Source organism: Eulemur rufifrons, chromosome 8 (genome assembly GCF_041146395.1).
Source record: "Eulemur rufifrons isolate Redbay chromosome 8, OSU_ERuf_1, whole genome shotgun sequence".
NCBI classification, from domain to species: domain Eukaryota; kingdom Metazoa; phylum Chordata; class Mammalia; order Primates; family Lemuridae; genus Eulemur; species Eulemur rufifrons.
In genome coordinates, this window is record NC_090990.1 from 14,654,927 (window position 1) to 14,667,976 (window position 13,050).

At 58.9% G+C, this 13,050-nt stretch overlaps 1 protein-coding gene across 1 annotated transcript in view; it reads left to right on the forward strand.

The window, feature by feature from the left end:
• EPHA8 (EPH receptor A8) overlaps positions 1-13,050 on the forward strand; it is a 31,503-nt gene that overhangs the window by 2,745 nt on the left and 15,708 nt on the right. Inside the window, exons 2-3 of the mRNA XM_069477439.1 lie at positions 2,668-2,732; positions 8,706-9,369. Of these exons, the coding sequence (XP_069333540.1) occupies positions 2,668-2,732; positions 8,706-9,369 (729 nt within the window). The remainder of the gene's footprint in view (positions 1-2,667; positions 2,733-8,705; positions 9,370-13,050) is intronic.

Here is a 13,050-nt window from a genome sequence, read left to right on the forward strand (position 1 = left end):
GTAGGAGGGATGCCTGGGGACATCTTTCAGATAAGGAAACCGAGGCACGGAGAGGTTAAGGGAATCGCTTCATTGAAGGGTCCCCAGAGAGCATGAGTCCAATCCTCCCATTTTTGCCATTGGGGGCAGGCTGAGAGGGGGGAACTGGCTTCCCAGCCCAGCAGTGCAGGAGGCAGGAGAGTGTCAGCGGCGGTGACCGCAGGGTCTGGAATTCCAAGGGGATGCAGGCCCAGGCCGGGCGGGCTTGTGCCAGGTTCTCTCCAGCCCTGATCAGACCTCCTGTGGGCCTGGCACCTCCCTGGAGACACACTGTGTTCCCACCCGTACAAGGGGACATGAGGTAGGGAAGGTGGAGATGGGGACAGAGAGAGAGAGGAAGGAGGGGAGGAACAGAGAAGAGTCTGGAAGGAATTGGAACAAACAGCCCTGGAATCCTATAGCCCTTCGTGAATCCGATAGAATCGACTTTTGACTTATCTTTGGATTATCGGAGCCCCCTGGCTGGCTGACCAAGCACCAGCCGCAGATGTGGCCGGGTTTCCCAGCGGAAAAGGAAGGGACAGAAAGTGGGACCTGCAGGCCCTCAAGTCAGGGTGTTCTGGGGGAGAATTCTAAGCGGTGGCCATTCGTTGGGGTTGTCCTGGAGTAGGGGCAGGTGTGAGTGGCATCCCGGCCACATGAGGAGAAGGGGTGCACGGGCCCCAAGACCTGTGTCTGGGATGCGGGGTGGGGTGGGGGAGCCCATAGGTGTCCTCTCCCCACCCTGTCCCCCAACTCGGCCCGGCTGGTCTGGGGGAAACTGCAGTGCGGCCCCCTCCCCCTCCCACCAGCCAGCAGGAGGAGAGAGCTGCCTGACCCAGTTTCTCTCCATTGCCTGAGAGGGAGGAGGGAGGGAGGCGGGAAGCCTTCTTCTCGCTGCCTGTGCCCCTGGCGTGGGGCCGGCTCAGGGAGGGGGGATCCCTCTGCGGACATTTGCTCCGTCCCCTGATCCCACATGGCCCCTGGGGACCCAGGGAGGAACGCAGAGGCCCCCTCCCTGCTTCTGCCAGCCGCTCTCCAGCTGGCCTCCTCGGGGTCCCTGACAGTGGGGTGGGAGGGTGAGAGGCAGAGGAAATCAGCAAGTAAGAGCATCCTCACTCCAGCGTTTCCTGAGGACACTTGTCTCCAGCGTGGAGGGGCAGGCTCCGCTCTGCAGAGCTCAGGCAGAAGGACACCCCGCCTCCCTGTGGGAAAGTTCCAGGAGGGCCCCGGCTTCAACCCTCGGTGCCCTGCCCAAGCCCACCAGTGCGGGTAGTTGGAAGCCCCTTGCCAGCTGGGAGAGGAGGTTCGTGGGAGAGAGAGTGAAATGGACCCTGGAGCCCAGAGCCCTCTCACACAGCTGTCCCCAGCTGGATCAAAGGGAAGCAGCAGCCCAGAGAGGTGAAGAGACTTACACAAGGGCACACAGCACTTAGAGACAGCTGGGATCGGATCCCCGGGTTCTAAACAGTTTAAGGCCCAGTAAGTGAGGGGTGGCCACGGGGACTGGAGAGAGGCAGGAGGGACGGGACTTGGAGAGAGGGAAGTGGCGGCGATAAGGACGGGCTCTGGGCCAGGCATTGGCTCCAGGCTTCTCAGATGGCTTCTCAACCCTCACCCCAACCTTAAGGTCAAAGAAGCGAAGGAGCTGTTTGAGACACGAGCCCAGGAGCGTCTGACCCCATAAGTGGCTCTTTTCTCTGCCATGTTGCTGAGGCTATACAGGGTCCCTCTGTGCGGGGTCTGAGTTAGAATAGACCTGCCTTCTGGCCCAGCGCTCCTTCCCCACCGTGGGGACTGCGCCGAGGTTGTGCCACTCAGCCTGGGCGTGCGGGGGTGGCGGTATTGTCGGGGCTCCGGGCAAGCTCCTGAGCTTCTCTGCGGCTCAGTTGTCCCATCTGTGAAATGGAGGTAACAGTGACTTCTCAGGGCCGTCGTGTGGGTCCCAGATGAGGCATCTAACTCTCCCCTGGCAGAGATCAGCACATAGTAGGTGCTACTGAGGCAGCTGTCACCCCTCTCAACCGTACACCCCAGATGTGCACAGAGGGCCTGGTAGGCGCCAGGCAACACCCGGGGACACCAGTGATTGTACAGCTGGGGCCAGTCCTCAGGCGGGAGGCGTGACTTCCAGCATGAACGTCTCAATGCCGTCACGTCACCTCGGTGAAACAAGGGTCAGGTCCCCCTCACAGAAGCCCTGCGAGGCAGGAGCCACTGTCACCCGCCATGTCACAGAGGAGGAAGCTGAGGCTCAGGGTAGTGAAGGGACTTGCCCAGAGCCACACAGCTTGTAAGTGGCAGAGCTGCGGTTCTGACCCAGGCCTGCCGGACTCTCGAGCCCCCTCTTAACTATCCCACTGCGCCACCGACCAAGGAATTCTGCCACTTGGACACTTATGTTCGGGGAGTTTAGAAGACCGATTTCTGGCCAAGATGGTGAGGAAGGCATCAGGGAAGACAGAGAACTTGAACTGGGCCTTCAAGGCTGGGGGAAGCGGGAAAGGGCGTCCAGGCAGAGGGAACATGTGGGCAAGGACACGGAGCTGCGTGTTAGGGGCTCAGAGTGGCCTGGGGCGCCTGGGCTGCCCTTGTGGGGCTGGGGAGCGGGTCACAGAGGCCTGACGTCCTCTTGTCTCCGTTTTACAGTGAATTTGCTGGACACGTCGACCATCCACGGAGACTGGGGCTGGCTCACGTATCCGGCTCACGGGGTGAGTGATGGGCGGTGGGGACAGTGCCATCCCTCTGGAGCGGAGAGAGGCTGTGACTCAGGTAGAGCAAAAGGAAGCAGAGGCCCAGAGAGGCAAAGGAGCTTACCCAAGGACACACAGAAGTCAGAGGCTGATCTCTTAACTGTTTAGTGCACGTGGACCCCTGGGATTCCAGACCAGCCCTGGTGCTGGGCTCCCGATTCCTCAGGTCTGAGGCCCTAGATTTGGGGATGCTCATGTCTGTGGCCTGGGCCTACAGACTCATGATGTGCCAAGACCAGGCCCAGGGTAGGCCGGGACACAGTGACATCGAGGAAAGCCAGGCCTTCCTTCCTTCAGGACTGGTCCCCTCCTCCAGCTGCCCTGCCCTCACCGGGAGCCACTCTGACCCCTGGAGCCACTCCTGGTCTCTCTCTTCGTTGTCAGAACTGCCTGGGTGGCACTGCCAGCCCCCCACTGTGGCCAAGCCCCAGGCCCGTCTGGCCTCCATGGTGACTCTGGGCTCAGCCCACCAGGTCCCTGGGGGTCATGTGCTCGTAGGTGATGCCCCCACCCTCCTGCTGGGTGGGCTCCAGCGACAAGGCTGCGCTGCCCAGTCCCCCACTGGGGACCGAATCCTATGGGGTGGGGCAGCAGAGTAAAAGTGAGCCCCGGGCCTGGTGACGATGAGCTGGGTGGCCCTGGGTCACCATGTCACCTTCCCAAGTCTCAGTTGCCCTGTCTGTAGAAAGGTACGAGCAAGTGACGTCCTCAGGTTTGTGGCAAGGGTGAGGAGAGATGATACACAGGCTCGGCATCATGCCTGGCACATGGTGGGCCCTCGATAGATGTGGGCTTTTGTAACGGTCATTAGCATCGTTACTAGTGTGTGTTATCTCACGTGGTTGTCACCTCACGTAAATGTCCCCCTGCCATCGTGCTCACACACACCCCTGCCACAGACACACACACACACACACCACACACACCCCACTTCTTTCATGAGCACTTTCAGCTTCCATGGCTCTGGGGACAAAGGGACAATAATGTTAGTAATGATGAGTCTAGAGACACCAAGAGTTAAGTTTTACAAAGAGAGTCTTTCCTGACTTCGGGGCAGGGTTTTCATCTGGGCCGTTTGTGGCCTGTGGCTGGAGGTCCAGACAGGCCCCACTCCTCTCTCTGGGGGTCTTGTCACCAGGCAGCAGTGAGCTGAGCCTGCTGTCACCAGCTGTCCTGCACTGGGCTCCAGGGAGCTGGGACAGGCCATGTGGCCCTGACTCTCCAGGCCCGGGAGCCAGGAGGGAGCCCCACCTCCTGGCCAGTGCTGCAGCCCAAGCGGGTCTGCCCTGGCTGGGGATGGAGGCCAGGCCTTCGGGGTGTCCCTTAACCTCCCCGGGCCCCATTCTCCCCCTCTGTGAAACACTCAGTGTGGCTGTCACCCCAGGGTGAGCGTCGGTGTGGAAGGGCTTTGGGGAATGAGGCGGCCCGGCCTGTGGCGGAGGCCGACTGTGAGGAGGTGAGGCTTGGGGCTCAGCTGTTGGCTGAGTGGGCACTTCCTTGAGCCCCAGCAACCAGGGCACTCCTGGCCCCAGGTTGGCTCTGGGGTGTCTCTGTCCCACTCAGAGCCTCGGACTTGGTGTTTAGGGTAACAAGGAGTCATCAGGGTTTTGAGGAGCATGGCTGGACTTGAGTTTTGGATGGTCACACAGGTCACACTGGTGATCTGGGTTGTTTTGTTTGCAGGGTGCTGTACAGCATAGCTCAGCGTTCTCTCATTTTGTTTGGGAGTTAGAGCGAATAATGACAACTGGTATTCATGTGGCTCTTAATAATTCACAGACATTATCTCATTTAATCCTCACAACCAATCCTGCAAGGTGGGTACAGCCAACCCATTTCACAGATGAGGAAACTGAGTCTCAGACAGGTTCCAAGTGATGGCAAGCTGAGACTCGAACTCGGGTCTCTGGGCCTGGAGCCCGCATTGCATCCTTCATGCTACCTTAGGAATGTGGGTGGTGAGGCCTACCCGGTGACCTCATTGTGAGGGGTGGGAGGCAATCCTGCACCGTCTGCTGGGCCAGAGACCACCCCCATCTTCACGGGGCCTGGCGGTTGGTTTGCCCAGAGAGGAAAGAAGGCTGGGGTGAAGTGTCTGGTTCCCAGACTCTCCAGACCTTGAACCCGGGCCAGGCTGGCAGGTGAACGTGCAGATTCCCACACCCAGGAGGTCGGGGAGGGGCCTGGGCATCTCCTGCTCCGGAAGTTTTCCAGGCGGTCGTCCTGTCTAGCTGGGAGGGAACCCTCTGGAGACGTCCTTGAGGTTCTGTCTGCTCCTCTGTTCAATAGCCTAGGGACAAGGACCATCCAGAGCCGTCCCCAGCATCAGATTCATTACTCGGTTGAAGGACGCAGTGAGGGGTCCTGTAGCCAGCGTGATGCAGGCGGGTCCCTCGCCTGGGCTCCACCTCCTCGTGCACAGCATGGGGGTGAGCACAGAGGCCTCGCCGTGCGGATGTCATCAGTGGGGTGACCGTGAAGAGGCCGTTTCACCAATGAGAACCTGGAATCTCTGAGAGGCTAACGGGTCTACTAAGGCTGGGGGAGCCTGCCCAGAGCCCCTGCCCTTCGCTAGGCTGCGCCCCGCTCTGCTCCGGGAACCTGCGCACGCTGGCCCGTGCCCCGCCTCCCCTGGTCCCCTGGCGAATCGCCGTCTACCGCAGGACGCTGCTCTCGGTAAGAGGGCACGTTATTCGTTTCCATAGTCTGACTTGATCCTCACCACCCGCGGGGACAGACGGAAGGAGCAGGTGTTAGCTACCCATTTTACAGATGAGAAGCCCAAGGCTCAGAGAGGGGATGTGACATCCCTGGGGCTGCACAGCTGGCTCACCACATTCTGATCCGGGAAGAGGACAGAGTTGGGGGAGCAGTGTGTCCCTTTCTGGGGCTTGAGACTCCGCGCTGGGTAGGGGAGCCCCGGGCAGAGAACAGATCCTGCCCTTGCTGCGGGCCTCCTGGAGTCTGTGCCACTCTGGGCATTTGCGGCAGCTCCTGTCGCTGGCAGGGCCAGGCCAGGCCATTGGCGTCAGTGGGGCAGCTGGAGCGGACGCAGACCGAGCTGATTAATTTATCCAGGCCCCTGGCAGGAAACAGACAGGGAGCAGCTGGCTGGCTCTTTGGTGCTCCATTAATTGTGACAATGACTCTAGCCCCAGATGTGCTGCGGCGCTGCCTCTGGCTGCAGAGTGGGGTGTGAGACAGGGGTTCTTCTTGGGATAGGGGATCAGGAAGCACAAACTCTTTCGGGTGAAGCTGGCACTCCCTGTGGCCCCCCTAGGACATCTTTCCCCACGGTCGAGGGAGATGGGCAGAGTGGGCTGCGAAGCCACTGCCAGGTCAGCCCTGTGCTAGTCCGCTCGTCAGTGCCTTCCCGTGCCGGGCTGAGCGAGGCACTTCGCGGGCATTTCCTCCTGCATCCCCTCAAGCCTCGTGAGGTGGGGCCTATGTGAAGCCCATTTTACAGGTGCAGGCACTGAGGTCAAGACGAGGCCAGACGGCGGGGCTCGTGCAGGCAGGAGAAGACTTGAGACGCCCATGGCCTCCACTCTAGTGCTTGGGCCGTGAGCTTGGACCCCACGGGTTCTCAGAGCATCACGAGGCGTGGTCATCAGCTCCCCTCCCCCTTTGGGCTACAGAGATGACGGTCAAGGTGTTCGTGCAGCCAGGACAGGGACCGGAGCCCAATCCCTCCCTCTGCCCTCATCACCCCACCTTTGTCACCCCAACATCCTCCTCGGAGCCCTCAGGAGTCACTGAACTCAGCCCAACAGTCCCCTCCCCTGCCAGAGGTTGCTGCCTCATCCCAGGGCCAGGCCAGCGGTGAACATGCAAATGTCACATCCAGGAGGTCCAGGCAGGGGCCTGGGAGTCTTGTGCGCACCTGGATTCCTGCTCCCTTTGGCACATCGGCCCCCACCGCCTGGCCCGTGCCTGGGGGCACCCGAGGGCGGGGAATATTTCTGGAATATCTATTTCTTTTTCTTTTTCTTTTCTTTTCTTTTCTTTTTTTTTTTTTTTTTTGAGGCAGAGTCCAATTCTGTCACCTTGGCTAGAGTGCCGTGGCATCAGCCTAGCTCACAGTAACCTCCAACTCCTGGGCTCAAGCGATCCTACTGCCTCAGCCTCCCAAGCAGCTGGGACTACAGACATGTGCCACCATGCCCAGCTAAGATATATATATATATTTTTTTTTTTTCAGTTGTCCATATAATTTCTTTCTATTTTTAGTAGAGACAGGGTCTCGCTCTTGCTCAGGCTGGTTTCGAACTCCTGACCTCGAGCGATCCACCCGCCTCGGCCTCCCAGAGTGCTAGGATTACAGGCGTGAGCCACCGCGCCCGGCCATCTTTTTCTTTTTTATGCTGGTAAACTACACATAGTGTCGAACGTACCAGCTTAACCCTTTTCAAGTGTGCAGTTCCACAGCATTAAGTGCATTGACACTGCTGTGTGACCGTCACCACTGTGCAGCTCCAGGACTCTTCTCTTGCAAAACTGATTCTCTAAAACCACTCTGCCTTCTGTCTCTAAGAATCTGACTATTCTAAGCTCCTCACACGAGTGGAATCGTACAACACTTGTCCCTTGGTGTCTGGGCCATCTCACTGAGCATAGTGTCCTCAAGGTTCACCTGTGTTGTGGCACATGTCAGAACTTCCTTCCTTCTTAAGGAGGAATGACAGTCCCTCTTGTGCGCCTGCAGCGTGTTGCTCATCCCTTCGTCCATCAAGGGACACTGGGTCACTTCCGCACTTTAGCTATTGTGAATCGTGCTGCTGTGAACATGGATGCACTAATTTCTCTTTGGAACCTTGCTTTCGACTGTTTAGGATCCATATGGATTAGACATGGAATTGCTACATCACGTGGTGATTCCATTTCTAATGTTTTGGGGGACCACCATACTGTTTGTCACAGCGACCGCATCATTTTACATCCACACCAGCAACGCACGAGGATTCCAGTTTCTCCACGTCCTCGCCAACGCTTGTTAGTTTCTCTGCTTTTTTTAACTAGTCGCCATCTAATGGGTATGAAGTGGTGTTTCAGTGTGGTTTGGATTTGTGATTCCCTGATGATTAGTGATGTTGAGCATCTTCTCATGAGCTATTTGGCCATCTGTATATTTCTTTGGAGAAATGTCTATTCAAGTCCTTTGCCTGTTTTTTAACTGGTTGTTGTTCAGTTGTAGGAATTCTTTATACATCCCAGATATTAATCCCTCATCAGATGTGTGACTTGCAGATATTTCCTCCCATTTCATGGGTTGTCTTTTCACTCTGTTGAGCCTGTCTGGTTTATTTCTGAGTCGCCGACGCCAGCGGCAGCCCGTACAGAAGCAATCATGCGATGTTCCTGCATCCAGGCACCCCCTCCGGTAGAACCCAGGCCGGCCCAGCCTTAGGTGGAGGGCAGGGGGAGTCGGTCCGTCAGGCAGTCACTTGACAAGCACTGGCAGGAGGAGCTGCTGGAGGATGTGAGGGGGAGAGACATGTTAGAAAGATCCCTCCGCAGCTGATATGGAAACTGGACTCGCTGACTTCCCCAAGCAAGTCCCCACACTCTGGGGACGACAGAGTAGCTGTACAGAGACGAGGTCAGAGCTTCAGCATCAGACAGGCCCGAGTCCCAATGCAGACCCACCACGCTAGCTAGGCAGGTGACCTCAGACATACGGTTCCCGCGTCTGAGCCTCTATTTCCTCATCTGTCAAAAGTCAGTAAATGACCCTTTCCCAGAAGGATCATGGCCTTCTGTGTGATGACGTCTGCAGGGCGCCTGGCATGTGGCAGCTGTGACAATCTACCAAAAGGTCAGCTCCTTCCGCCTCTTTCCCAGGACTCCACACGCAGTGCCCGTGGCTTGCGGCAGGGTCGTTGGCAAAGCAGGCCCAGGTGCTCTAGCGGGCTGTGTTCTCTCTGCCCGCAGTGGGACTCCATCAGCGAGGTGGACGAGTCCTTCCGGCCCATCCACACGTACCAGGTGTGCGACGTCATGAGCCCCAACCAGAACAACTGGCTGCGCACGAGCTGGGTGCCCCGAGACGGCGCCCGGCGCGTCTACGCCGAGATCAAGTTTACCCTGCGCGACTGCAACAGCATGCCCGGCGTGCTGGGCACCTGCAAGGAGACCTTCAACCTCTACTACCTGGAGTCGGACCGCGACCTGGGCGCCAGCACACAAGAAAGCCAGTTCCTCAAAATCGACACCATAGCGGCCGACGAGAGCTTCACGGGCGCCGACCTGGGGGTGCGGAGGCTCAAGCTCAACACCGAGGTGCGTGGCGTGGGGCCCCTGAGCAAGCGCGGCTTCTACCTGGCCTTCCAGGACATAGGCGCCTGCCTCGCCATCCTCTCTCTGCGCATCTACTACAAGAAGTGCCCCGCCATGGTGCGCAATCTGGCTGCCTTCTCGGAGGCGGTGACGGGGGCCGACTCCTCCTCGCTGGTGGAGGTGCGGGGCCAGTGTGTGCGGCACTCCGAGGAGCGGGACACGCCCAAGATGTACTGCAGCGCCGAGGGCGAGTGGCTGGTGCCCATCGGCAAGTGCGTGTGCAGCGCCGGCTACGAGGAGCGGCGGGATGCCTGTGTGGGTGAGCGCGCCTCGGTGTGGGCAGGGCCACTGGTGTGGGGGGACGCCAGCGTCTGCAGGCATCCGGGTGGTGCACACAGCACCTGGGAGGGTGGGGAGACCTCAGTGTTCCTGTGTCAGCAGAGACACTCGGCCACCTGTGTCCTGTGTGTTGGGGGAGGGCGAGGGAGGAGGAAGGAGGAGGGGGGAGGGAGGCTAACTCATGTCGGGCATTGTTCTAAGCACCTTGCATGTGTTAACCCACCTCATCGCCACCACTACGCCATGAAATAGGGACTGTTATTATCCTGGTCTTATAGATGGGGAGACTGAGGCACAGAGAGGCAAAACAATTTGCCCAAGGTCACACAGCTAGAAAGTGGCAGACCTATGATTTGAATCCGGAAGTCTGACTCCAGAGTCTCTGTTCAAAACTGCTAAATTTCTAACCTGTAGGGTAGAAGGAATGGATCCAGGGTCCTGGGAGAACAGTACGGTGGCGGGGTCCTGGGAAGGTGTGTGGGCAGGAGCACCCAGGGAGCAGAGTCTAGGCTGGTCTGTCACTGGGCCCCTGAACTGGGCTGCCTGTGTCTGGGGGAACTTACCCAGGGACCTAGGGGAAGAGACAGCAGAGAGAGCCCCTGGGTCATGACCTAGGGTGGCACCTGTACCCATGGGAGTACTTCTGGGGTTCCCGCGTCAGAGAGTGAGCCGGGCCTCAGGTGGTGCGCAGGCACGTGGGGGGGGGGCAGTGGGCCCCACGCGGGGTGCGTGCAGCAGGCATCCTGAGAGCAGGGCACCCTGGGAGAGCGTGTGGACAGACAGCGGGTGCCACAGCTGCTGCTGGTCCCAGCCTGGCTTCTCTCTGCGCTTGCTTGGTCTCCCCAGCAGCTGCACACATGGCAGCTCGGCCACCCGGGGCACAGTGACACACGGCTGCGGGGACCATTGGTTTCCCAGGGCCGATGAGGAGAAGGGCAGAGGTTGTTCCTATGCCGGGATCAGAGAGACAGGGCCTGTCCCCAGACACCCTCGGTAAAAGCTGGGATGGGGCCCTGATCAGCTGCTGCCACACAGGCCCTGGGCCCGCAGTGAGGGCACCTTCAGTCCCCAGCACCCACCCCTCCTCAGGAAGGGCCATCAGTGCTAACAGGACTGGGCGGGGCGTGGGCTGACAGTCTGGGTGATCCGCAGGTTGTTACAGAGTCGAGCCTGTCCGGGAGAGGAGCTGCCTTGCCCAGAGATCTCTGGGACCAGGACCTTCCCTCCAGCCACCAGGCCCTTCCCAGCCCTTCCCAGCCCTTCCCAGAGGCTCCCTGGTTTTCCTGAGAAATCTTTCTTTACACCCCAACTGCTGCGAGTCCTCGCCTGTCCCACACCCCAACCCCAGAACACCCTCTGTGACATTTGCTTGTTTCTGGCCTTATTCTGCCCTCGGTAGCCTGGTTTGCCAGACTCCCCAGGCCACCCGCCTGTGTGGCTCCTGGCACAGACGTCCCTGTACTTCTCAGCTTTCCGATGGAGAATGACACAAGCCCCCGTATTGCATCTACTGTGTCTCGGGCACCAGAGATAGAGGCACATGGAGTCCCTGCCTTCAGGGAGTTCACATCCTTACGACAGTCCTCTAAGCGAGGTATTATAGCCCCATTTTACAGGTAATAAAAACTGAGGCCCCTCAACTTAAGTGGCAGATCCCGCTTACCTGACTCCGGAGCCCTGAGCCACTTCCTCTGTCCACGATGCCCTCTTTAAAGCCCCACTTCCCTCCTCCCCAGGGTGACGTTCGGACGGTTAGTAACTGGTACCGTGTAGGCCGTAACAATCGAGCCGCCAGCCAGTGCGCACCCACTCAAGGCCACCTCTGCCCCCAACTCTGGAGGCAGCCACTGAGCACAGATGAGCAGGCGTTTGTCCTCTGTGCCCTGAGACACAGATGTTCAACAGAAGGAAACACTGACAAGACCTGTGAGAAGTCCACAGGACGCAGGCTCGCCCTCCTGAGTTCGGGGTCAAGGCCTTGCTTAGGGGTCTCAGGTCACGCTCCAGGCTTCTTGTCTGGCGGAGGTGGGAGGCGGAGCCCAGAGAGGGACTGGGTCTTGCCCACGGTTCCACAGCATGCCAGGGCCAGGGCTCTTGCTGGAAACCCCAGGGCCTGAGCCGCAGGACCTCCCGGGGCTGGGAGTGGCCAGGGCCACCCCCATTTCCTGGCACTGCTGGGGCATTAATAAAAAATAATAAAGAAGTGCCAAAGCAGGGTTAGGGAATTGAGGCATATTTTGAATTTTACATTTAAATCATAATGCAACATAATTATGCCAGTTGCAAGATAATTACAGGTTTTATAGAAAATATTAATTCATAGTACACTGCAGGCAGTGAGATCTGGGAACGGAGTGTGGTTTTAAGTCGCACAAGGAAAGACGTTGCTCAGCCCCGCTGGTGGGCTTCTGTCATGGTCTGTGTAACCTCATTTGGGAAGGCAGCGCGGGTCCCAGATGGGAGCCTGCCAGCGTCCCCCTTCCCCGCCCTGTGAGAAGCCCTTGTCCTCCTTGAAGCCCCATCACCTCCTCGGGGGGTGGCCTGGGACCACGCAGGAGCTGGGAGCACAGTGGGTGCCCGTCCTGGGCTTCTTGGGACGTCCTCTCCTACCTGCGGCCACCTCTGCCCAACCTGAGCAGGTCTTCAGGAGCCCTCCTGAGGTCCATGTGACTCCCGCCCAATGTGGGGACCTCCTATTCCCTGTTGAGCAGAGGAAGGGCTGGAAGAGGGGGTCCCAGCGTGCCCGGCCCTGAGCCCCTCCCTCCTAGTGGTAGGCGAAGGGGTTCAGAGCCTGACACCTGCGGCAGGGGCCAGGCCCCACCGACAGCCACCCTCCCTGCCTCGGGGTTCCCGTCGCTCTGGTTTCACCCTCAGAGCTCCCCTCAGAAGCTGGCGGGCAGCACTCGATTTTACAGGGGAAGACAGAACAGTCCAGGGGGAGAAGGGACCTACCTGGTCACACGGTTCCTTAGAGACCTTGCTAAGATTGCACTCAGGCCTCAGAGACCCATGGGAACATGTCAGAGCCATGTGGAGCTAGTCCGGTTTCCCAGTGGGGAAACAGAGGCCCAGAGAGGTGAAGTGACTGCCCAGGGGCACACAGCAAGGAGTGTTTGATGGAATCTCAGATCTCCCAATTCTTCAACCAGAAAGTTTCCCACGCTACACAGTTCCTGACCCACTGACCTTCCCCGACACCGGGCTCTACCTCCTCCACCCTCCCAGCCTCGCTCCAGAAAGGGGAAGGACCTCTCGACGCATCACCCAGTGGAGACTCTGCCCGGAGCCTGAAGTCCTGGTTGCCGTCCTTCCTGTCACCTGGACGCAGAATATAAATCACCCTCCATGGCCCTAATCATCTTTCTATAAATATCAGAGTCTCATTTCAGAGGGGGAGCATGAACGACGAGCTCTTTTGCCTTCCTGACTGTGTTTAAAATCTGATTTAGAATTAATTTCCTTTGGCCGTCCACCGGCGGACACCTTATTTGTCAAATCTCAAGCTCTTTGCGGGAGAGAGCGGAGAGGTGGCCGGGGCCGCAGGCAGCTGCCGGCTTGACAGGCGGCCTGGGCAAGGTGCCCTCGGCTGGGGCAGGAGCCCCTCCTGGCCCACGGCCCGACACGCGGGCACACGCGGACTCCGGAAGCACCCTGGGTCGCT